Source organism: Pseudorca crassidens, chromosome 18 (assembly GCF_039906515.1).
Source record: "Pseudorca crassidens isolate mPseCra1 chromosome 18, mPseCra1.hap1, whole genome shotgun sequence".
NCBI classification, from domain to species: Eukaryota; Metazoa; Chordata; class Mammalia; order Artiodactyla; family Delphinidae; genus Pseudorca; species Pseudorca crassidens.
The window spans coordinates 62,723,969-62,747,028 of NC_090313.1; the positions used below are offsets into that span (position 1 = coordinate 62,723,969).

General features: G+C 39.2%; 1 protein-coding gene and 1 long non-coding RNA gene across 15 annotated transcripts in view; one reads left to right on the plus strand and one right to left on the minus strand.

Annotated features, from left to right (window-relative positions):
* The window catches only part of LOC137210911 (uncharacterized), a 146,941-nt gene that overhangs the window by 26,738 nt on the left and 97,143 nt on the right, over nt 1–23,060 (minus strand). For all 3 annotated transcript variants that reach the window (XR_010936789.1, XR_010936788.1, XR_010936787.1), the window contains 2 exons: nt 16,703–17,590; nt 782–10,056 (listed from right to left, as the gene is read on the minus strand). This is a non-coding gene — a long non-coding RNA (uncharacterized lncRNA). The remainder of the gene's footprint in view (nt 1–781; nt 10,057–16,702; nt 17,591–23,060) is intronic.
* On the plus strand, nt 9,270–22,719 carry TRIM13 (tripartite motif containing 13). Of its 12 annotated transcripts, none has more exons than XR_010936777.1 (4): nt 9,270–9,793; nt 10,335–10,449; nt 14,261–14,327; nt 19,011–19,291. XR_010936777.1 is itself a non-coding variant. In XM_067712950.1 (4 exons), exon 4 carries the CDS (start codon nt 21,132–21,134, stop codon nt 22,353–22,355), a length of 1,224 nt encoding a protein of 407 aa, XP_067569051.1. In that variant the 5' UTR covers nt 9,668–9,782; nt 10,043–10,218; nt 10,335–10,449; nt 21,124–21,131; the 3' UTR covers nt 22,356–22,719. The 12 variants fall into 12 exon arrangements, 9 of the variants coding, with proteins under 9 accessions (XP_067569059.1, XP_067569057.1, XP_067569058.1 ...); XM_067712950.1 differs by lacking the exons at nt 14,261–14,327; nt 19,011–19,291 and adding exons at nt 10,043–10,218; nt 21,124–22,719 and having other exon boundaries at nt 9,668–9,782; XM_067712955.1 differs by lacking the exons at nt 9,270–9,793; nt 14,261–14,327 and adding exons at nt 10,046–10,218; nt 21,124–22,719 and having other exon boundaries at nt 19,086–19,294.

The following is a 23,060-nucleotide window of genomic DNA, read 5'->3' on the forward strand; positions in this document are numbered from 1 at the left end:
TGGATTAATAAATAAAGGTTATTTTATTTATTATTCTCAAAAAGTTCAAGAATCTCGGGGCTTCCCTGGTGGTGCAGTGGTTGGGAGTCTGCCTGCCAATGCAGGGGAAACGGGTTCAAGCCCTGGTCCGGGAAGATCCCGCATGCCGCGGAGCAGCTGAGCCCGTGTGCCATAACTATGGAGCCTGCGCTCTAGAGCCCGCGAGCCACAACGACTGAAGCCCGTGTGCCACAACTACTGAAGCCCGTGTGCCTAGAGCCTGTGCTCTGCAACAAGAGAAGCCACCACAGTGAGCAGCCTGCACCCTGCAACGAAGGGTAGCCCCCACTCGCTGCAACTAGAGAAAGCCCGCGTGCAGCAGCAAAGACCCAATGCAGCCAAAAATTAAATAAATGAATAAATAAATAAATTTTTTAAAAAAGTTCAGGAATCTCTGTTTTAATGGAAACTTCCTCTAACCCCCAGGTACTGTTAGATGTTTTATTTTTTATGTTCCATCCCTCTATCATAGCTCTAACCATATTGTAGGTTGTTTATATATAAAGTACTCTATACATTTAAGCGCTATTCTTTTTCTCCAGGAAACTTTGATGGGCCATAAACTTTTTTCCATATTTAAGAACTGGGATATAATTCATATACCATAAAATTCACCTTTTAAAAGTGTATAATTCAGTGGGTTTTAGTACATTCACAAGGTTGTGTGACCATTACCACTATTTAATTCCAGAATTTTTCATCACCCCAAAAAGAAACCTTGTAACCATTAGCAGTCACTTACCATTCTTCCCTCTCCCCAGTCCTGGAAATCACTGGCTAACATTCTGTTTATATGGTTTTGCTTCTTCTGGACAATTCATCTGAATGGAGTCACACAATATGTGGCCTTTTTGTCAGTTTCCTTTCACTTAGCATGATGTATTCAAGGTTCATCCATGTTGTAGCATGAATCAGTATTTTGTTCCTTTTTTATGGCTGAATAATATTCCATTGTATGTATATACCACATTCTGCTCATCCATTGATGGACATTTGAGTTGCTTCCTTTTTTTTTTTTTCTATCCTGAATAATGCTGTTATGAACATTCAGGTTAAAGTTATTGCGTGAACATATACTTTCAGTTCTCTTGGGTATACATCTAGGTGTAGATTTGCTGGATCATACAGTAACTCTATGTTTAATCTTTACAGGAACGGTCAAACTTTTTTCCAAAGCATGGGCCAGCAACTTTAAAAGAACTTCTTTTTTATTACTATAAAAGTAATACATTATATAACCATTATAGAAATGTTCAAAAATTCATTAAAGAATCAGGACAAAATAAAAATCATTCTCACTTTTTACTATTTATGGATAACAACTGTTAATCCTGTGATGGCTTTTTAATATGTGCATATGCATGCACACACATACACACAAATAATCAGTACCATGCTCCACATAGTTTTGAAATTTGCTTTTCTTCACATAATAAAAGAATTTTTCAAGTTGTTAAATAGCCTTCTAAAACATGATTTTTAAATGGCTACATATTATTATTTTGTTTGAATGTACCAGGATTCATATAACTCATGTCCTTTTGATGGATAATTAGGATATTTCTAATTTTCCCTTGAAAGTTCCATAACAATATCCTTGTTATACAAATTATGTTTTTGATTCTTTTCTTAGGATACATTTCTAGAAGTTGAATTAAATATATATATTTTGAGTGTTTTTGATACAGATTACCTAACTGTCCTTCAAAATGTTGTATCCATCTATGTTGGTTTCCAGCAGCAAACAGGATGGCCTGTGCCACTCAATGCTGGCCTACTTGTCATTAAAAAAAGGCTGTATAAGTGTTTTGCTTGGTATTTCTTTATCAATGAGAGTGAAATTTTTTTCGCATGCTTATCAGTCATTTGTATTTCTTCTTTTTGTGTCCTGTTTTTCGTGTTCCTGGCTTGTTTTTCTACCTTTTGTTTGATTTGTTATTCATTTGGAAGAGAACATAGTCATATACATTGCATGTATTTGTTCTAACTGAGTTTGTGTTTTTTACAAATTTATCTTTTTTCTTTTTTATACAGTATAAAAGTAATAGAGACTCGATGTAAAAATACAAAAAGATTATAATAATATAAAACATAGATACTGAACATTTCCCATTTCCATCTTCTCACATTGATAACTTGGTGTATATTCCTCCAAATGTTTTTTCCTATCAATATATTATGAATTACATTTCCTTTCAAAATTGGACTCATAGTATATATACTGTTTTTAACTTGATTTTTCACTTATTATATCTTATACATATCTCATTGTTAATACGTACTGCTTTATAACTTCTTTTAATAGTTATATACTACTATCACTATATTGTATTTTTAACATAAAAGTTTTTTTTACATTTTTATTTAGTCATATCATTAAGTCTTTTTTTTTTTTTTATGGCATATTGCTTAATTTTTATGCTTAAAAAGAAAGTTCCCGGGCTTTCCTGGTGGCGCAGTGGTTGAGAGTCCTCCTGCCGATGCAGGGGACACGGGTTCGTGCCCCGGTGCGGGAAGATCCCATATGCCACGGAGCGGCTGGGCCCATGAGCCATGGCTACTCAGACTGTGCGTCCAGAGCCTGTGCTCCGCAATGGGAGAGGCCACAACAGTGAGAGGCCCGCGTACCGCAAACAAACAAACAAACAAACAACAAAAAAAGGGCTTCCCTGGTGGCGCAGTGGTTGGGAGTCCGCCTGCCGATGTAGGGGACACAGGTTCGTGCCCACCCCGGTCCGGGAAGATCCCACATGCCGTGGAGCGGGTGGGCCCGTGAGCCATGGCCGCTGAGCCTGCGCGTCTGGAGCAAAATTCTCTGATGGACTATTCAAAAAATTATCCTTTTTTAAAAAAATTTTTCTTTCTTTTTTTTTTTTTTTTGGCTGTGCTGCACGGCTTGCAGGATCTCAGTTCCCTGACCGGGGATTGAACCCAGGCCACGGCAGTGAAAGCACTGAATTCTAACCAATAGACCACCAGGGAACTCCCAAGTTATCCTCATTTTTAAGAGACAAGCTCTACTGTAAAAGACTACTGACACATCTGTGTAAGCTATAGGAGGAGTATGGAAAACTTTGTTTTGCAGATAAAGAGGGAAAATATTGTTTTGATAAAATAAAATATATTAGAGTGCCTATTTTAAGTGAATAAAATTCAGAATACATTACCATTTCATCTGGTGTTAACAGGTAATTTTTAGAAGTTTGAAATATACCACTAATCTCTGAAAAAGAGAATTCTTACTTCCCTAAAACATTCATGAAAAAACAATTATTATCACTGGGTTAGGTGCTGGGGCTGCAATGATGAGAAAACACGGATAAACACACTCATACAAACGCACACAATATCTGACTTTACGGACTTTACAGTCAAGTGGGGAGAGAAACATTATTAAATTATTACACAAATAAATATATAATAACAAACTTTAGCGTGTGCAATGGAAGAAGAGCATAGGATGGTATGAGATGATCATGAGGGATCTGACCTTGGCCTGGAACTTCTTGGAAAGCTTGACATACCTGGGATGTGTCAGTTGTGCTGTGCTTGGGGGATGAGGATGACGAAGAGGAATCTGGTGGCCAGTGAGGGGGTTCCTTCAGGAGAGAAGGGACTTCGGGAGCAGGAATCCTGAATCTGGAAGGAGCAGGGGCCTCGAGCAACAACACAGCGGCTAACACAAATGCCTGCAGAGAGGGAGGACTGTGGGAGAGGAAGAAGGGGCATACCTCGCTAAAGTGTATTTAAATTTAAAAATGGTGTAACTACGGGCTAACAGTTTGTGATCCCTGCTTTACAGGGATTGTGAGAGTCATTAAATGTTAGCCGAAGTCCTGACAGTGTCTTGAACCTGAGTGTTCAAAGAATTACAGAACTTAAATGCTGGGTACAACCCAGCAAGAGTCCCTGAAAGAGTTGGAAAAAGAAAAGCCCGGTGTGAGCATGATGTTACTAAACGCCAGGGAAAGAGGGCCTTTTAAGGAGGAGGCAGTGAGAGCTGCTAAGAGATCAAAGCAAATGAGAACTGAAAAAATGTCCATTGAATTTCACAGCACAGAGGTCAATGACCTTCACAAAATGCCTAACCTGTGTTCATATTGTATAACGAGTCTCACACATCTTCTGGATTGTCTGTGTCTTTTGCCTGACTGGGAGGGGTGTGGGCTGCTTTAGATCCAGCGCAAGTTCCCAGAGATCCGGCCACATTCTAGCAACAACTAGCACAGTGTTATAAACAACAAGACCATTATAAGATAAATACATTTTTGACAAGGCATTTATTACCACATGCTTTGATATCAGAGAGACTCAACTGGACTCATGTTAAAAAACAGAAGCATGGATTTCTTGTGCAATGCTGTATAGGTAGGTATCTGATAAATTTAGACCTTCAGAACCAAAGTTCTATGAGATATACTACTGCCTTTACTTAAGATAAAGAAAGTACAGGAATCTACTAGCTATTGAAAACTATAATAGAAAACTGTTGTACCTTTATTTGTAGAAGAAATGTTCTAAAAATGTCTCATAGAGCAGGGTGAGAGTAGTTTTCTAAATTGAAATTATAAAATTTATTATTATAACTGACATTTTTCAAGATAAAACTAGAGCACATAATGATTAGTGAATGCTACACAAAGATTCCAAAATAAACAGTTTCTACAAATCAAGTTCTCTTAAACAACTGCAAATATTTATACAACAGTAGTCTTTACCTGAATGAATCATTTCTTAAGGCCCTCATAAAGTGACTTTCATCAAGAATAAAATTCTACATGTATGGAAATTAAGTTTAGAGAAAAAATTATTAACATAATTGAGTGTAATCATTGTTAAAAATATCAAAACAGAGCACTACATTTCAGAGTATATGTAATGATTTTTAAAGCTCTAGTGAGGCGTACTCTAAAATGTAGTTAATATTTAAGCAACATACTAACTTTAGTCATACAATATAGTTAAGATCATTATATTAAGATAATTTATATAGGATTGATATATATATATATATATACACACATAATTTCCTCTCATAGGACTTTAGGAGTATTTGTCATTGTTAATTCTTTCTACATTCATTACATTTTATTTACAAATTGAAAATTTTAGTAAACAATACACTTGAAATTAAATGGTTCAATGGAATTTGACCTAGGCACATATGTTGTACTTTTATATACATTACTGCATTAAAAAAATCTATAATTTTCAATAACCTCAAAACTATTAAAATAAAGGAAATTTCTTCCCCCTTAAATCTTGGACCCTGTTATCAGATTAGTCTTCCCAAAATTCTGTTTTCATCTTGTTAGTGCCATATACGTAATTATTCAGTGGCTTCCCATTTCCTACAGAATGAAGTTCAACTCTTTATTCTGACATCAAAACATTCCACAATTTGGCCTCAAACTTTTTTTCCAAACTAGGCCATGCTCTTCCCTGACTCAGTATCAGTATCAGTGAAGCTAATTCCCACCCTGAACTTGTGTTCCTCACCTCCAATGCTCTTCCTCTTACCTTCAAATCCTATGATCTTTAATTCTGTTTGACTCCCACCTCCCCTGTGAAATCTTCGTGATGCTTCCATGCCTTCCTCTGATCTTTTCTTCACCACACCCCTCACATTGACTCTTAAACAGCCACTATTACTGAACTAGTTCATGCTGTTAAGACTTTTCTCTTCAACCAAATGGGAAATTCCTCAGTTAGTGTCATTGGTGCCTAGCACAATCCTGAGTATATAATTATAAGCATATGTTAATATCATCTTAATTACCTCTGACATTTTATTCTTATAACTTATTTTTCCATCTAAACAAACGGCACAACTAAAGGCCAAGTTTACTGTTGCTTAAGCATCTCTCATTCTCTCCCAAAGCTAACTGATATTGCTGTTTGCTCCATCTAATGCACGATCTTCACTGTGCAACTGAAATATATGCAACCTGTAATTTTCTTCAAACCAAGGACTAATTCCTTTAATTTCATCAAGTCTTAGGTAAGTTTCTGTCTTTTGTGATAAATGTATTTTTACAGGTAGATTCTTTTCCTTTTAATGGAATGTTTCGGATGTTCCAACAATTTCACTGAAATTGTAAAGCTTTAAAAAGCACTGCAGAGTCTTCCTTTCATTAAGTGAGATGTTTTTTCCTTTTCCTCTCCTTTCCCTAAGCACAAGGAAGGAGGTACAGCAGTGGAAAGATAAATGCTTTTAAAAGGCCACCCTGGGGACTTCCCTGGTGGTGCAGTGGTTAAGAATCTGCCTGCCAATGCAGGGGACACGGGTTCAAGCCCTGGTCCAGGATGCGGAGGAACTAAGCCCGTGCGCCACGACTACTGAGCCTGCGCGCCACAACTACTGAAGCCCGTGTGCCTGGAGCCCACGCTCCTCAACAAGAGAAGCCACCGCGATGTAACAAAGAGTAGCCCCCACTCTCAGCAACTAGAGAAAGCATGCACGCAGCAATGAAGACACAACGCAGCCAAAAATAAATAAATAATACATAAATAAATATATAAAATAAAATAAAAGGCCACCCTGGGCTGGGTGTAAAAAAAGCAGAAATTATGGTGCTAGCTTCCTCTACTACGTAGGTAGTTTAGCTCTGCTTAAGACTATTGTGCTTGAGCCTCACATTACAAATCCAAAACAACCGTTATTCAAAACCAGCATGGTTTTCTTCTCCCATATAGCAGTAGCAACCATTTATTAAGTACCTCCTATATGTCAGATACCATGTTGGTTGCTTTGTATGTTATCTGATTTTCACAATCAAGTGAAACATTATCCCCATTTTACAGAAGAGAAAACTGAGGCTTAGAGATGCTTAGTAACTTGAACAACTTGTATATGGCAGAGCTAGAGTTTGGATGCAGAATTGATTCCAAAGTGTCTGCTCTTTTTGCTGCACCTTGCAATGTCAGTGCCTTGTATTGCCAGGAATTCTCATTGGGGAATGTCGGGGCTTGCATTCATGACTGGCAGCTATTGGGAAGGGAAGGACAGAATAGTAATGAAATGTTCCAGTATATCTAAGGAGGCTCACCAGCACCCCTCTCCTGCACATAACTGCTCCAGTCTTAATTATTAGACGTTCCCCATTCTGATAATTTACATTTCAGTGTACACCAAATTTGGCACTGTCCCTTTTGTTATGGAACATCTGATCACGTCTTGGTAGATGGAAGGAAAGCTGGAGGATTTCACCTTTGTCAAGGCTGAGGACAAAAACACCACCATGAAATAAATCACAAAAATAAGTATATGTGTGTATATATATATTTCAAATATATAACATTAGAAATTCTACCTGTAAAAATATGTTTTTCACAAAAGACAAACTTACATAAGACTACATCTTATTGCTGTGGTGACATATGAATTCCAGTCTTAAGCTTAGTCTGCTTATTTGAAGAACAGTCAATAAAAGGAAATTCCAGTGTGATAAGAATTTTGACAGTCCCTCGGTATGGGATCTAGTTATAGTGTGCTCTTCCAGGAAGGAGGTAGCTGTGTGGGTGGGTTTTAATCCATGTATGTAGGTTTTTAAAATTTTTTAATTTATTTTATTTTTGGTTGCGTTGGGTCTTTGTTGCTGCGTGCAGGCTTTTCTCTGGTTGCGGCAAGCAGGGGCTACACTTCGTTGCAGTGTGCTGGATTCTCATTGCCGCGGCTTCTCTTGTTGCGGAGCTCGGGCTCTAGGCGTGCAGGCTTCAGTAGTCGTGGCACACGGGCTCAGTAGTTGTGGTGCACGGGCTTAGCTGCTCTGCGGCTTGTGGGATCTTCCTGGACCAGGGCTTGAACCCGTGTCTCCTGCACTGGCAGGCGGATTCTTAACCACTGCACCACCAGGGAAGCCCCGTGCATGCAGGTTTTAATCTCTTTTTCTAGTCACACTATATGTGGTGATTCCCTGATTGGCTGTTTTATTAGGACCATGGGAGGGAAAATAGGTTATTCTTCCTTCCCTATTTTTCTACACGTAAGAGAGTTTAATATACGATGGTCTCTTAGTAGTTTATTTTTTTGTTAACAATCTAGGGATTTCTATGCAGATTTAACCAACGTTTTACATTTAGTTGGTTATAAGTTAATTAATTAGTATCTACCAACAACCAGGTACACATAGGACAATTTCTGATTTATGAGTTAATAACCTTTCACTCTTGTATCATTTTAATATTAGGGTATTCAAAATGTTTCTACAAATCAGGAGTTTGATTTTCTTTTAATAACACTTATTTAGTAGGAGACTGGGCTGCAGTTTTCGTTGGCACTGACAGTTACCGTGCTGTAGAAAGACCGTGTACCTGGAACCTGACTTTAGAGTCTCAGCGCTGCCTCTTGTTTTTTGCCTTGGAGAAATCACTTCATCCGTTTCCTCATCTATAGGATGAAGATCATAATTTCCATTCCACAGTGTTCTTATGAAGGCAAAATGACATAAATATAGGAACTGTTCTTCAAAGGCAAAATTGGGTTTAAGGGAGACACACACAAAACTGGATTTAAGGGACCCTGGGCATGGTGAGGAACTGGACATCTCAGAAGGGAGTGGGGAGGAGCTTTTTATGGGGTTTGAGCTAGTATTAGTAGTCACCGGGTCCAAGTACTGTAAATAGACCTTGAATACCTTTCCCCCCAATTCTACTTCCAAATCCCAGACTTCCCCAAGTGGGGCGGGGGTGGGGGGCGAACTCAACCCCAGGGCATATTCTGTGATTTTTGTCCATGCTTCACATCCCCCAAGATGGCAAGTTTTGGAGAAGCCATTCTTTCATCATTGCAATCTTCTTGCAACCAATCCTTGGTAAGTGCTTAATGCGTTTGCTAATTAGAGAAGGTCCCTATACAGGGTGCCGGACATCAGAAGAGAGAGTCAGGCTAGCGGCTGATAATTTAGAGCCATACTTGAGTTTTTCCTTCTCTCCAAAGAAAAGGGCAGTGGTGTTTTTCCTAAAAAGAAACCTTGAATTGGGTGGCTAGTGTTCGGCCTAAAGCCTGCAAAGAAATACATAGATGCAAGGTGTGGGTGGGTGCAGTAGTTAACTATTTTGATTGTGCTGCGTCTGGAGCAGCGCGGGCGCCCGCCCCACCCACCCCGGGTTGTGGGGTGCGGGGCGGACAGTCGTCTCCGTCCCCCCAAGCCGCTGTGGCCGGGCCTCTGGTCCTGAGAGATGCAGATGAAGCGGTGTGAAGGGTTGGGCTTTTTTTTTTGTTCCTAAAAATGCAACGAACAAAAAAAAAAGTACAACAATCCAAACCCAACCATCTTGTTGCGCGCCGGCTTTCTTCCCAGGCGGCTCCACCGGGGACAACGCCGCCTCCCGTCGCCCGCGCTCGGTCCAGGCCGACCCCGCAGGTCTGCGCGATCCACGTCCCCTTCCCGGCGCCCGGGGAACGGCGCTTCGCGGGCGCGCGCAGCCCCTCTGGAAAGGAGAGAAGCCAGCAGCCAGCAACCCTCCCCTCTCCCAGGCGCACCGCGGCCGGCGGCGGTCATCGGTGGCGGTTGGAGATACCGGAAGGACTCCGCCTCCCCTCACCCACTCCCTCCCCGGGGGAAAGGCGAGGCCTAGCCTCGGAGGCGGACCGAGGTGCCGGCGGAGGAGGGCCTTGGGGCGGGGCCCATCGGCGCCGCGAATCCATTTTGCAGCCGTTCCGACTCTTAGCGCGCGGTGCCCGCGGCTGGAGGACTGGCCGCGGCGCGCCTCCCGGCGGGTACCCTCCAGCGGCCCCGGAGGTCCGAGATAAGTACCCGCCGCCCGGGTCCTTACGGGGAAGGGGGGTGGGGACTTGCCCTGGCCGGGCAGGCACCTGCGTGAGTCGGGGGGGCTGGCGGAGAGCTCAGTCGGCGCTCCAGTCCCGGCAGCACAGCGGAAAGCAGCCAGGCCCCGGAACGGGGGGATGGGGAGCAACGGCGTGCGGGTGGGCGGCGGGGGCAGCGCGTCCGGGCTGCTGAAAACCTGGTCCGCTACCCAACACGCCTGGGTTCACTTCCAGCGCCTCGGGATCGCCTACAAAAGAAAAGGCGACCATGAACCGGAGTCAGAGCACGCGACCACCCCCTGGCACTGAACCTGGGGAGGCTGCCTGGCCCCGTGGGAGGGCGCCCTCACCGAGAAGCTCCTTAGCACAGAGATGGCCAGCCTCTCCCATGCTCCTGGCTTTTTCATCAGGTCCTAGCAGGCTGGCTTTATTTGTGGGGGATGATTGAAAAAATTGAGGGTGAAGACTAAGGACCCTTTGCACATAAATGCATAATACCCTCTCTTTCTTTGTTCTTTCTTTACAGCAGCCTCCAGTCACGACGTGGGAAAAAAAAAAACAAACAAACAAAACCAAAACCTGATTGCTCTGCCCTGGGAAATTGTAACCCTGACCAATACACCTGCTTGCAGGGGACAGAGGTAAACTACAATACTTTTCCCTACGTTAAAAACAAATAAACAAACAAACAAAAACCAACAAAAAAAGAAAGCACCCAATTTCGTCAGGCCCAGAACCTTTCAAAATTGAACTCTGTGCAGAATGTATGTGTTCCCACCCTCATGGATGGTCTTTGTTCTTTTCATATTTTGTCAAAACTCAGAAAAATTGATTATATACTTGGAAATTCTTTATGTGACAATTATTTGAAACATACTATAATCCAGAGATTCACACTGCAAAGGAAAAGAGGCTACAGCAGCTTTTCTTTCTTTTTGATAATAGGTTTCTTTTTCCTTCTGTGTCACTGCTGCTAGGGCTTATACAACAGGGCTTCAGTTTTCTGACTCTACAGACCTTTATATAAAAGGTATTTTAAATGCAGAATTTATTTTACATAGCCACTTCCTCTGGTAGAACTTGATGGAGCTATTGATTAATTGGTTATACTTCTGTCTTGCACAATAAGCACATATGTTTCTTCATGCTCTCCTATCTTGCCCTAAAAATACCATCTTTTTTGCACCAGCTGATGCACTAAACCTCTCTGGCAAGTCCTTCCATAACACCAGGTTATTTTCATTCTCTACATTTATTGGTTACCTGGCCCTGCTTCTGCCATAGCTGTTGTTCAGCTATGCCCATTTCCACGAACATGCTTTGTACCTGCTATGCTATTGTAATACTTACTTTGTCCTCCCTTGAAATTACAGTTCAAGGGAGTCCAACTCTCCTTTAGGACCTTTCTTGGTTAATACACTCATGCTCTAACATAACACTGTAAATGAGTATTTACAGTTTTCACAGTATCTATACACATATGTAATTAAACCACCTTACACTGATGTAGCTCAGTAGTTTACAAAATTGTCACACATTACTTAGTCTTTCCAAGAACATTATGAGGTAGGTACTGTAAAAATCCTCATTCCATGAAGGGTAAAACTAGTGCTTAAAGGTAGGTATTCAGATGCAGGTTCAGTGCTCTTTACCCTTCACTGGAGAACCTGTTACAACCTACTTTGTAAAAATTATAGAATTTTAGAAGGGATTTAGAGAGCTCATGCTTAAGGTTCTCCATTTGATGAATGAGGATACTGAATTCCTGACCCACTTTCTGGATAGTGCTAAGGTCTGAGAATTGGGAAACTCAGGTCCTATGCCTTGCTTGCTGTGTACAATTTGGGGGAGCAGGGTAGGCTCAGTTTTTTCACTTGTAAAGTTAGGTATTTAGCTAAATGATCTCTAAGATGTTTTTAAGCCCAGTACTTCTGTTTTATTCCTACTCCATAACTTTTAGCACCATATATTCTTATATATTGGTAATACGTAGACACATACTAATATTAACTGCCTTAATCTTTTATATTTTAAACTTAGGTAGGTATGGTAAAAAAGTGTATGGTAAAAAACTATGCCTTTTTCTTATTTTTTTACTAAGCTCTATAAACGTATGATTCTGTTGTAAGGTTGGGAATTGCATGGAGAGGTGGAGTACTGTCATACATCATTGGTCAGAGTTCAGAAAGTGGTATGCCCTTTCTAGAGGGAAACTTGGCAGTCTTTTCAAGAGCCTTAAGAATGTTCCTACTCTTTGACCCACCTAACAGTTGGACTAAGACTTTTCTACAGAACGTTCATTAAAATGTTATAATCCACCCAAAACAAGCAGTCAATAAGAAACAGCATATCCATAAGATAGACGGTCATGTTCTAGAAGAATTTATAATAGGGGAAATGCATATGATAAAACAAGTGAAAAAAGTGGATACAAAGTTGTGTTATGCTTCCAGTTTTGTTAAAATATGTGTGTGTGCAAACACACAGTATTGGGAGGAATGTGCCAAAATAATGTTAGAAGTAATATACCAAAATAATAATAATGGTTATTCCTTGCTGATGTAACTATGGGTAATTTTTTTCCTGTATTTTCTGAATTTTCTGTAATCACAAATTACTTTTATAATTTTAGAAAAACAAAGTCCACTTGCATGGATAACCTCTCCAACTTCAGTATGGTGTCAGCTTTCTATGTCCTTTTGTAAGGCAGTTATCACACCTTTTATAGTAACAATACCTTTGTAAATGTGCTATATTTCTGAATTTAGGGCAGGAATTGACTTTTGGCTTATATTTCATCTTTTAAAATATCATTGGATTATCCATTTTTGTTATTCATGAAAGACACTGCTATTGTCATTACCTTGCCTTGGGATTTTTAGATACTAGAATGGTGCTAGAGGAATAGTACTCATAACAGTTAACTAAAAACAGGTGTCCTTTGACATACAGAATAGTTACATTCCAGTTAAGCCTTCTGTAAATATAAAGCAAATTCCCATAATGTGAACGCTTTCTAGTTCATTTGCATTATAGATGTAAATATATTTCTAAGGAAAAGTTGAACTGAAAACTTTTGCCAATAGTTTAAATTATTGTCTTTCCTGTGGCATAAGCACCACAAGTATATCTCCTTGGCAGTAACCTGGCTCCCCATTTAAAACTCCCAGAGGAGCTCTTGCTTTCTTCCCCTGCATATGTGCAGTATTGAATATGAGTGAGGAGTGCCAACATAGTATTATAGAATACAGCCAACCTAAAAATTGCTTAAAGTTTAGCATAATTAGCTTTCTACTTGAAATATTTTCTAGATCAGTTTTACTTAGAATAAAATGCGTATGTAATTCTACACTGAGCAAAAGGAACTTTGTTCAGACCAATTACATTTCCATCTCAGAAGTAAGTGCTTATTAGCAGGTAGGTAGTACTTATTAGTTATCCACTAAATACTTGTTTTCACTTGGCACAGTATTACATACTACGTAAATAATTTCACTTATCTACATAGATCTAGCTTGCTGTGTACTGAATGCTAGACTTTGACATCACTTTCTGAAAGCTGGAATTAACCTCAAATGCAGAGCTAGATGATGAAAACTTTTAATAGATACCAACCTGTTGGGGATAATAATTTAGGTTAATGATTGCCAAGTTTATTGTTGTGAAAGAAGACAATTTGTTCTAGGGGTAGAATTTTGCTACCTTCATTTAAACCTGTTTACATTTATTTGGGAGAAAAGGAACCAGACATTTCTAGTTTGTAAAACCTTTGCAGAAGTCAGTAGTTCCAATTTAAGTTAATTTTAACTCTTAACAGGTAAAGATAAGTAATCTGGGTTTGGTTCCTACCAGACCAGGAGAATAATTTGGGCTATATGTATGTTTCCTTCAAATTCAGACCCTCATTATATTCAAATTGATTTCATCTGGATGGGAGAGAATGGGATTCACCACCATTCGGTGTCCTCATAGATTTCTCAGTAGTTGTACAAAAATGGGATAGGGATATCTGATCTAGCTGGTATCCTAAAACTATTGATTTAATGCTGCCGATTTACAGGATTACAGAATAATATCTTGGGTGATTATCAGGTGACACAGGGAAAAGAAAATAGGGAAAGAAACATAAGAAGTAAGGTAAAGAGGAGGTGTGAGATAAGGAAGGAATAAGAGGAAATCAAAAGATTGCATTCCTTGAAATAGAATGGGGAAGATGAGTTAAAAGAAGAATAAACAAAGGAAAAGTCGAGGCAAAATAGTGGCACAGAGAAGAGAATGAAGGAAAGGAAAAAACTCATTTTTTCCAAGTTTTTCTGGACTATGAAGGTAATGACCTAGTTTTTTGTTTTTGAGACTGTCACCTTAGTCCAAAAACTTGTGAATTTTCTGAGTAGGTAGGCCTTCCAAGCTGCTGGACCTTCTGTACTAGGTTTATTTTGCCCTACTTATCAGGAATTCTACTAGAAATACCTTGGAGGAAATTTTGACTACTACTTATTCTAGGATAATGCCAGAAAAGGTAAGTTACTTATATCTTATATGGACACAAAGGTAAATTATATTTTGTTTGCAAGGGCCACATAACAATTAGATGAGCTATTTTAGATGCTATATGTGGTATATTTATTTTATTTTTTTTATGGCTCCTTAAGGTTTTATTTAAACATCTTTATTGGAGTATATGGTATATTAATTTTAATATTCCTTTTTTAAGTTATCAGAAATTTTGTCTTTTTCTTAATCTCACTTTATCCTGTTTGGATCATATAAGTTTGGAAACAGTCTCTAAAAGCCAGAATGAGGTGTTAATAACACATTGATATAGAGTATTAAAAAAAACCCCCAAAACTTGAGGGCTTCCCTTGGTGGCGCAGTGGTTGAGAGTCCGCCTGCCGATGCAGAGGACGCGGGCTTGTGCCCCTGTCCGGGAAGATCCCACATGCCGCGCAGCGGCTAGGCCCGTGAGCCGTGGCCGCTGAGACTGTGCGTCCAGAGCCTGTGCTCTGCAACGGAGAGGCCACAACAGTGAAAGGCCCGCATAGCGCAAAAAAACAAAACAAAAAAAAACAACAAAAAAAACCTTGGTAAATAATTTTCATATATTGTTAGATACCTTTCAAAACACTTATTCAATGAGGAGAAAAACTAATATGTATAAGTGGTTTGTCAAAGGTCATAGACTGAGAGCAAAACAAGTATGTCAGTCTCCTCACAGGGCTTGATCCAGAGATTCCAATAATATATTTTTTATTTTATAAAAGATAAAACAATATTACAGCAGATTAAACTCTCTGTGAAATTTATCATAGTTAGCTAATGTTTTTGAAGTTTTACTTTTTTAGCTCAATATTGTTTTCTTATTATTGGTCCCCTCTTTAGGTTTTTTTTTCCAACTTTTTATTGTGAAAATTTTCAAATATACTGAAAATTAAAAATATATTACGGAGGGCTTCCCTGGTGGCGCAGTGGTTGAGGGTCCACCTGCCGATGCAGGGGACACGGGTTCGTGCCCCGGTCCGGGAAGATCCCACATGCTGCGGAGCAGCTGGGCCCGTGAGCCATGGCCGCTGAGCCTGCGCGTCTGGAGCCTGTGCTGCGCAACGGGAGAGGCCACAACAGTGAGAGGCCCACGTACCGCAAAAAAAAAAAAAAAAAAAAAAAAAAAATTACAATAGATATCCTTACATCCTCTACCTAGATTCAGTAGTTGTTAATAGATTCTTAGTAAGTTTCAAGAAATGATTATTAGTGGATCTCATACTAAAATATCAGTATACTACTTGAAAATACAGTATACAACTTGAAAATAAGATTAACTAGTGGGATGAGGGGAAGTGGTTTTTTTTTAAAGGTGAGCTCTTTTATTCCAAGCTTTGTTCCAAGATAAGGTTGATTGGTGGCTGTCTGTTTAGTAGAGCTCACGTAATTTAGTTTTGTCTATGAAGTGAGTTTCAGAATTTGCTATCTAGTTACTTGTTAGGTATTTAGATACTGCTTTGAAATTCCTGAATTCAAAGATGCCTCAAAGCAGGATGGAAATTTGATTTAAATCTCTCAGATATAAGGTATAATATATTGGCTTTTCTTTTTCTTCTGTAATGGGATTTGGGAAAGAAATCATGGGTATTATTTTGAACTTTATTTTTTTTTTTTTTTCCCTCACCACCATCCCCTACCTCCTGACCCATAGCGGTTTCACTTTTAATGGCTTTATTGAGGTGTAAATTCCCACACCGTATGTTGAGAGTTTAGCTAAGCTACTGCATGGCATTGCTGCCTCCTTGGCATCTGTTTTGTTTGACCAAGCAGCCTGCAGTGACCTTATCCTGACACCAGGTCCTCGTACAGGTGCCCACCCTGGAAAACAGCCCGCAGAGTCACAGGCGTGTGTAAGTTTCTGGCATGACTTCCCCAACAGCCCATGCCTTCCGTATTCTCCCCTGAGTCCGAGGGCCTTCCCCTTGCTCATCTCTTAGATAAGACCCCTGTGAAGTACCAAAACCCTGCTCTTTTGGTTTGAATTTGCCAGTCTGGCCTTAGCCCAGGAACCCGACACCACTTCACTTTCTTTACTTAAGTAAAGGCATTCACCCCAGGTCCCGTTGCTCTCTGCACTCTACCTTGACCTCCCCATGGGGCCCCTCCTGCAGGACTTGTGAGTAATAAACTTCTCTGTTTCAGTTTCTCTCATGGTCTATCATTGAACCATGGCTCACTATCTGACACCTTGTGCTCCACTTAACAAATGATATTTTAACAGTCATAACACCGTACACTTCACTCATTTAATATTTTGAACTTTATATTGCTATCAACTAATGAAGTTCAAAGATTTAATAGGAAAGTTTCTTTTAATTAAAAGGTTTTATTTATTTTTTAAATAAATTTATTTACTTTTGGCTGCGTTGGGTCTTCATTGTTGCACCCAGGCTTTCTCTAGTTGCGGCGGGCAGGGGCTACTCTTTGTTGCGGTGCGCGGGCTTCTCGTTGCGGTGGCTTCTTATTGCAGAGCATGGGCTCTAGGTGCGTGGGCTTCAGTAGTTGTGGCGCACGGGCTTAGTTGTTCCGCAGCATGTGGGATCTTCCCGGACCAGGGCTCAAACCCGTGTCCTCTGCATTGGCAGGTGGATTACTTAACCACTGCACCACCAGGGGAGCCCAAAAGGTTTTATTAAAATTACCTTTTAAGAGTGAATAAAATGAGCACCTGTTCAATTGTAATCATTTTGGGTTGATCATATAAAAACAAAAGGGCTTCCAGGAGGGAGAAGTCATATATATTAGCTTTTACTTCTATTTTATGACTCCTTTATAAGTGTTGGCTTTTCCATTTTTAATATTCTGGTTGTTGTGTTACTGTTTTCATTTGCAGAGACTGTTGTTGCTATATACCTACTCAAGGTTGTATTGATCAGTTTTCATAGTCTTCCTTAAGTGTGGATATCTTGAATGTTTGCTTAAAAATAAATCTGTGGTGGTGTTATACAACTGTGCCTTTGTCAAAACTCATAGAACGGCGTACTGAAAGGAGTGAGTTTTATTCTACATAAATTAAAAAGTATATTTTAAAGTATAAATATGGTAGGAAAATGAAGTGGAAAACCAGAGAGGCGGTAGGTAACTAGGTATATATTTGGCTACTTTCTTTGTTGGTATAAAACTTGGGAAATTGTTGGGAATTCCCTGGTGGTGCAGTAGTTAGGACTCCACGCTTTCACTGCTGAGGGCATGGGTTCAATCCTTGGTTGGGGAACTAACATCCCAGAAGTCGCATGGCGTGGCCTAAATAAGTAAATACATAAATAAGTAAATAAATAAATAAATCTTGGGAAATTTTTAATTCAAAAGAAGAAATGAATCTTGGAAAACTTATTTGCCTTTATATACTTGACATTGGTTAAGTTGAAATTTTATCACTGGTGAACAGTAATTTTGTTCACATAAAATTTCTTGATATCTATATTTGTCCCCCAGAAGGGGGGGATATGTACTTTGGTTTCATCAAAGGAGTAAGCTCAATTGATTTATTTAGATTTTTATGTGTTAGCCACACTTTAGAAAAGGATCTATAAGTTCCTTTACTGTGAAAAGCATACCCTTCACTTAGTGAGACTAAAAACCTTATTATGTATTTTCCTTTAAAACTTTTAAGGCAACAAACTTGCCATGGTTTCTTGGGTTGTTAGGCTATATGTCTCAGTTTTCTCTAAAAGTCAGCTGTGGAAGTGGTCACATAGTTTTGTGATTAAAGTTTTGAGTATAAAGCTAAGAAAAGAAAGTAGTGTTTAGTTTTAATGTGGATTAAAATGAGAATCTTTAAATTATAAACCAAAATTTGTAAGTTATATCACGAAAAGTGGAACAATAGGATCTACCATGATTTTGATGCAATTTTTTTAAAAAAGGGACTTTCCAAATACCAACTTTTTTCCTCTGGTTCATTTTAAGAGCTGTAAATTGATTGTGGCTTTGGGATGACTGTTTATTATTTCTAAATTTTCCTGTTTGTGACATTTTCCTTTTGATCATACTTGATTGCCTTAAAATTCTTCTTGGTCCCTCAGTTTTCTCCAAAGTTTCTCTTTGTCTTGGGTGCCTTTTTTCTCCTTCTCATGACAAAACTTGGTATCCTTTGTTTTTCCTTTTATTTATTTAATGTGCTTGGATAGGATTCTCTGGAAGTGTTAACCTTGCAAGGATGAGTAAATTAGGTTTACTTTATTGAATGCTGCTGCCACTACTTTCCTGTTCCTACAGTTTACTCCAAAATCTAGCCTTAGCATAGAATTCTTAGGTGAAAGATGACAGAGATCAATGGAGGTGATAAAGTGTAGAACCCCAGGACTAGTGATGGAAGATCATCAAAAGTTTTCCTTCTTTGCTCTAAAGAGTCAGAATGTTTTATAGCTGCTTGATAACTTCTTAGAGAGCACACTAACCTCAGTCTCTGTAGCCGTTCTCTTCTCAGTGCTTTTCAAAGGTTGTATGATTTGCCATGTCACAAAAGATTTTTCAGAAAAATAAGCTTCGTCACCATTTTTGCCGTGTAACACTAAATTTGACAGAATACTCTTTGCTTTAATTCTACATATATATGTATTATATATTTGTTATACATATATCTCTCACAACCTAATAGAAAACCATAAACTGATTAGTCTTGCAAGTTCAGCTTATCTTTTAAATACTATTTATCTTCTAGATTGTAGCTCCAATTGTGATTCTTAAAATTACTGTTAAAATTTATTCACTTCCTGGGACTTGCCTGGTGGTGCAGTGGTTAAGACTCCATGCTCCCAATGCAGGGGGCCCAGGTTCAATCCCTGGTCAGGGAAATAGGCCCCACATGCATGCTGCAACTAAGGAGCCCACATGCCGCAACTAAGCTGGCAAGCTGCAACTAAGTAGCCCACAAGACGCAACTAAGGAGCCCACGAGCCACAACTAAGGAGCCCACCTGCTGCAACTAAGACCTGGCACAACCAAGTAAATAAATAAATAAATAAATATTTTTTAAAAAAGAGTATTATATAATAAAAATTATTTACTTTTGGTTATAAGATGGCATAGAGATTAGTAGACCCTATTTTGTTACTTTGGTGGTAATGTTATATGTGTGTGTGTATATCCCTCAGTAAACTGAATGAGGACATATTTAGCACTATTTTTGGTTCTAAAACTTCAGGGATAAAAGTTTTAAAGTGTACATTTTGAAAGAATAAACTTGAATTGAGAATTGGTATTCTCTATGGTATCCTCTAGGTCAGAGATCTCAAATATTTTGGTTGCAGGACCCCTTTACACTTAAAAACTAAGGCTCCCAAGAGCTTTTATTTACATGTGTATTATGTATAGATATTTAACTGTATTAGAATGTATGATTTATAACATGCATTGGTGATTTGAACCAATTAGTTCACTGTGTAATATAGATCTCCAAATAGTGACATATTTCATTATACACGATCTCTCCTCTAAAAAAGCCAAAGCCCACATGTTAATATCACCACTTGTTTCATTACAAGCTCTTAAGTGGCAAATATGTTTTCCAAAATCCAATTTTCACTCAAAAATTCAACTTTTTATCATTGGCGAGAAATACTGTCATTTGTTTCCCTTGAAGTGATGGGTTCATTTTGTTCATTTTCAAAAAAAAATCTGTCAGATACCTAAGTCTGCACAGCCATAGTTCGTCATTTGTTGTTTCAAGTAAAAATGGTGTTTCACGAAAAAAGCGGCTGATTTAGCTTGTAGCTCAATCACCTAATTGCTTTTCCTCCAGACAGTATCTGATGGTATGCAGTAGAAATGCTTTGTGGTTACTTCATATTTTGTCACACAAAATATTAAAAAGACATGTCCACAAGGATCAAGATTTAGTAAAATGAGTAATTTTTACTGCTTCATCTAGAACATTCTAAAATGAAACTGGCTGCCCTCACCCCTGCCCCCACCGTGGGTACGTGGTGGTGAAGAATACAATAACCAGGAATCCGGTTTGGTGCTACCTATTGCCTTGTTTGATTCCTGCTAAGGCTCCAGCAGTGTCTACTCACCATTGCTCCTTTTACAGTGCACTGTCAACATTGTGCCAGAAGTAAATAACATCTCAGTATTACTATGAAAATAGTATTGTCCTCACAGATGCCCTGGAAGAGTCTTAGGGACGCCCAGGTTTGTCCCCACTGGCTTTGATTACTGTTCCAGTGGTTTGAAAAAATATTCACTTAATTCTCAAGGGAAGAATGAATTGCAGCTGTCTCATTTTATGTTTTTACCTCTGATTTTAATAATTGTAATCTTGCCTTTGAAATAGAAAAATATGCCAGTTTTTAATAAAAGTCTACATGACAGTGCATGCTTGGATTTATATTTCTGTGCTGCTTTCTTTAAATAGCATACCATTTTATAATTGTGGGCCCAGACTAAAGAGCTCATTCTCTTCAGACACTGAGTGGCTTTGTTTCTGACAGCTAGTAGTCAGCTCTGTTTTAAAACAAGCAGTTGGGTCCTGCTGGCTCAACTTGCAGTTGTCCTAGTCCTAACCCTGTCTCAGCCAAAGACTGTTGTTGGAAAGCCCACACAAAGGCCTTGTGTACAGGGAGCCCTACTAATAAGGAGCGTGTTCTAGTCCCAGCAGATTAAATCTGCTTTGGTGTGCATTCCCTTCACAAATTTCTCACTTATTTTCTTTGTTTGCTTATTTCAGTGAAAAATCATTTTTAATGGCTGTGAAGATAGTTTCTTCTAACTAGTCCGTAGTCCAAATGAAGGGGTTACTGGAGTAAAATAAAATGTTTCTTTCTCTCTGGTAGGAGATGTGATGGAGCTGCTTGAAGAAGATCTCACGTGCCCAATTTGCTGCAGTCTGTTTGACGATCCTCGAGTTTTGCCTTGCTCGCATAACTTTTGCAAAAAATGCTTAGAAGGGATCTTAGAGGGGAATGTGCGGAATTCATTGTGGAGATCATCTCCATTCAAGTGCCCCACATGCCGCAAGGAAACTTCAGCCACCGGGGTCAGTAGCCTGCAGGTTAATTACTCCCTGAAGGGTATTGTGGAAAAGTATAACAAGATCAAGATCTCTCCCAAAATGCCAGTGTGCAAAGGACACTTGGGGCAGCCTCTCAACATTTTCTGCCTGACTGATATGCAGCTGATTTGTGGGATCTGTGCTACTCGTGGTGACCACACCAAGCATGTCTTCTGTTCTATCGAAGATGCCTATGCTCAGGAAAGGGATGCCTTTGAGTCCCTCTTCCAGAGCTTTGAGACCTGGCGTCGGGGAGATGCTCTTTCTCGCTTGGATACCTTGGAAACTAGCAAAAGGAAATCTCTACAGTTGCTGACTAAAGATTCAGATAAAGTGAAGGAGTTTTTTGAGAAGTTACAACACACATTAGATCAAAAGAAGAATGAAATCCTTTCTGACTTTGAGACCATGAAACTTGCAGTTATGCAGGCCTATGACCCAGAGATCAACAAACTCAACACCATCTTGCAGGAACAACGAATGGCCTTTAACATTGCTGAGGCTTTCAAAGATGTGTCAGAACCCATCATATTTCTGCAACAGATGCAGGAGTTCAGGGAGAAAATAAAAGTCATCAAGGAAACTCCTTTGCCTCCCTCTAATTTGCCCTCAAGCCCTTTAATGAAGAACTTTGATACCAGTCAGTGGGAAGACATAAAACTAGTAGATGTGGATAAACTTTCTTTGCCTCAAGACACTGGCACATTCATTAGCAAGATTCCTTGGAACTTTTATCTGTTATTTGTGGTAATCATTCTGCTGGGCTTTCTCATTTTCTTCAGTCCTACCATATTCCTAGAATGGTCTTTATTTGATGAAATCACAACTTGGAAAGACAATCTTTCAAACTTTAGTTCCTACCTGACTAAATCAGCTGATTTTGTAGAACAATCAGTTTTCTACTGGGAACAGTTGGCAGATGGGTTTTTCATTTTCAGTGAAAGATTAAAGAATTTCACTTTGGTGGTGCTGAACAATGTGGCAGAATTTGTGTGCAAATATAAACTGTTATAAAATCTGTTTGAAGTACATAGTTCTGTGTCCTTTGTTAGAAATTTGTCAGAATACAGAGTGGTAGTTCAGATTTGGTCAAGATTCCAGTCAGATATTTTCCTCCACAAGTATTCCTTTCAAAAACAATGTCCTACACATGTTGTTGAAATTAGGTAGTATAAAGATAAAAGTGAAATTTAATAGTGTAGTCCTGAGCCCTCCTTCCTTTTTAAAGTGCTTTTGAAATAAGCATCCTACCCCTAATACTGGTTGTGTTTATGCTATGAAAAAAGGGGATGTGAGAGAGTACATGATTTAATATTGATGAGGTAGTGTAATAATGATTGTTCTTAAGCATGTAATAAAGACTACTCTTGTAAAGCAACTTTTTTTTTGAGAGTGAACATTCTTTAAAAAGGAATAAGATATGGATTGAATTTCCAACTTTTTCTGCAGAGGGTTGATTTCTTTTTTTGGTACAATGTAAGTCTCATGTAAACAAAAACTGGCATTACCTTATGCGAAGTTTACGTTTTAAGGAGGGTGGAGATTTATTTCAGCTTGCCTTTTATCTGCTTAGGTTTTGTAAATTTATCACCAGAGGAGTTTGGAGGTAAACTACAAAACTTAGGTGACTGTGCAAGCAAAGGCATGGGTAAAAACAAACAAACAAACACATTGCAAGAGCAGGAAATGGAAAAGCCGCTTTTTTACTGGCAGCTAAGT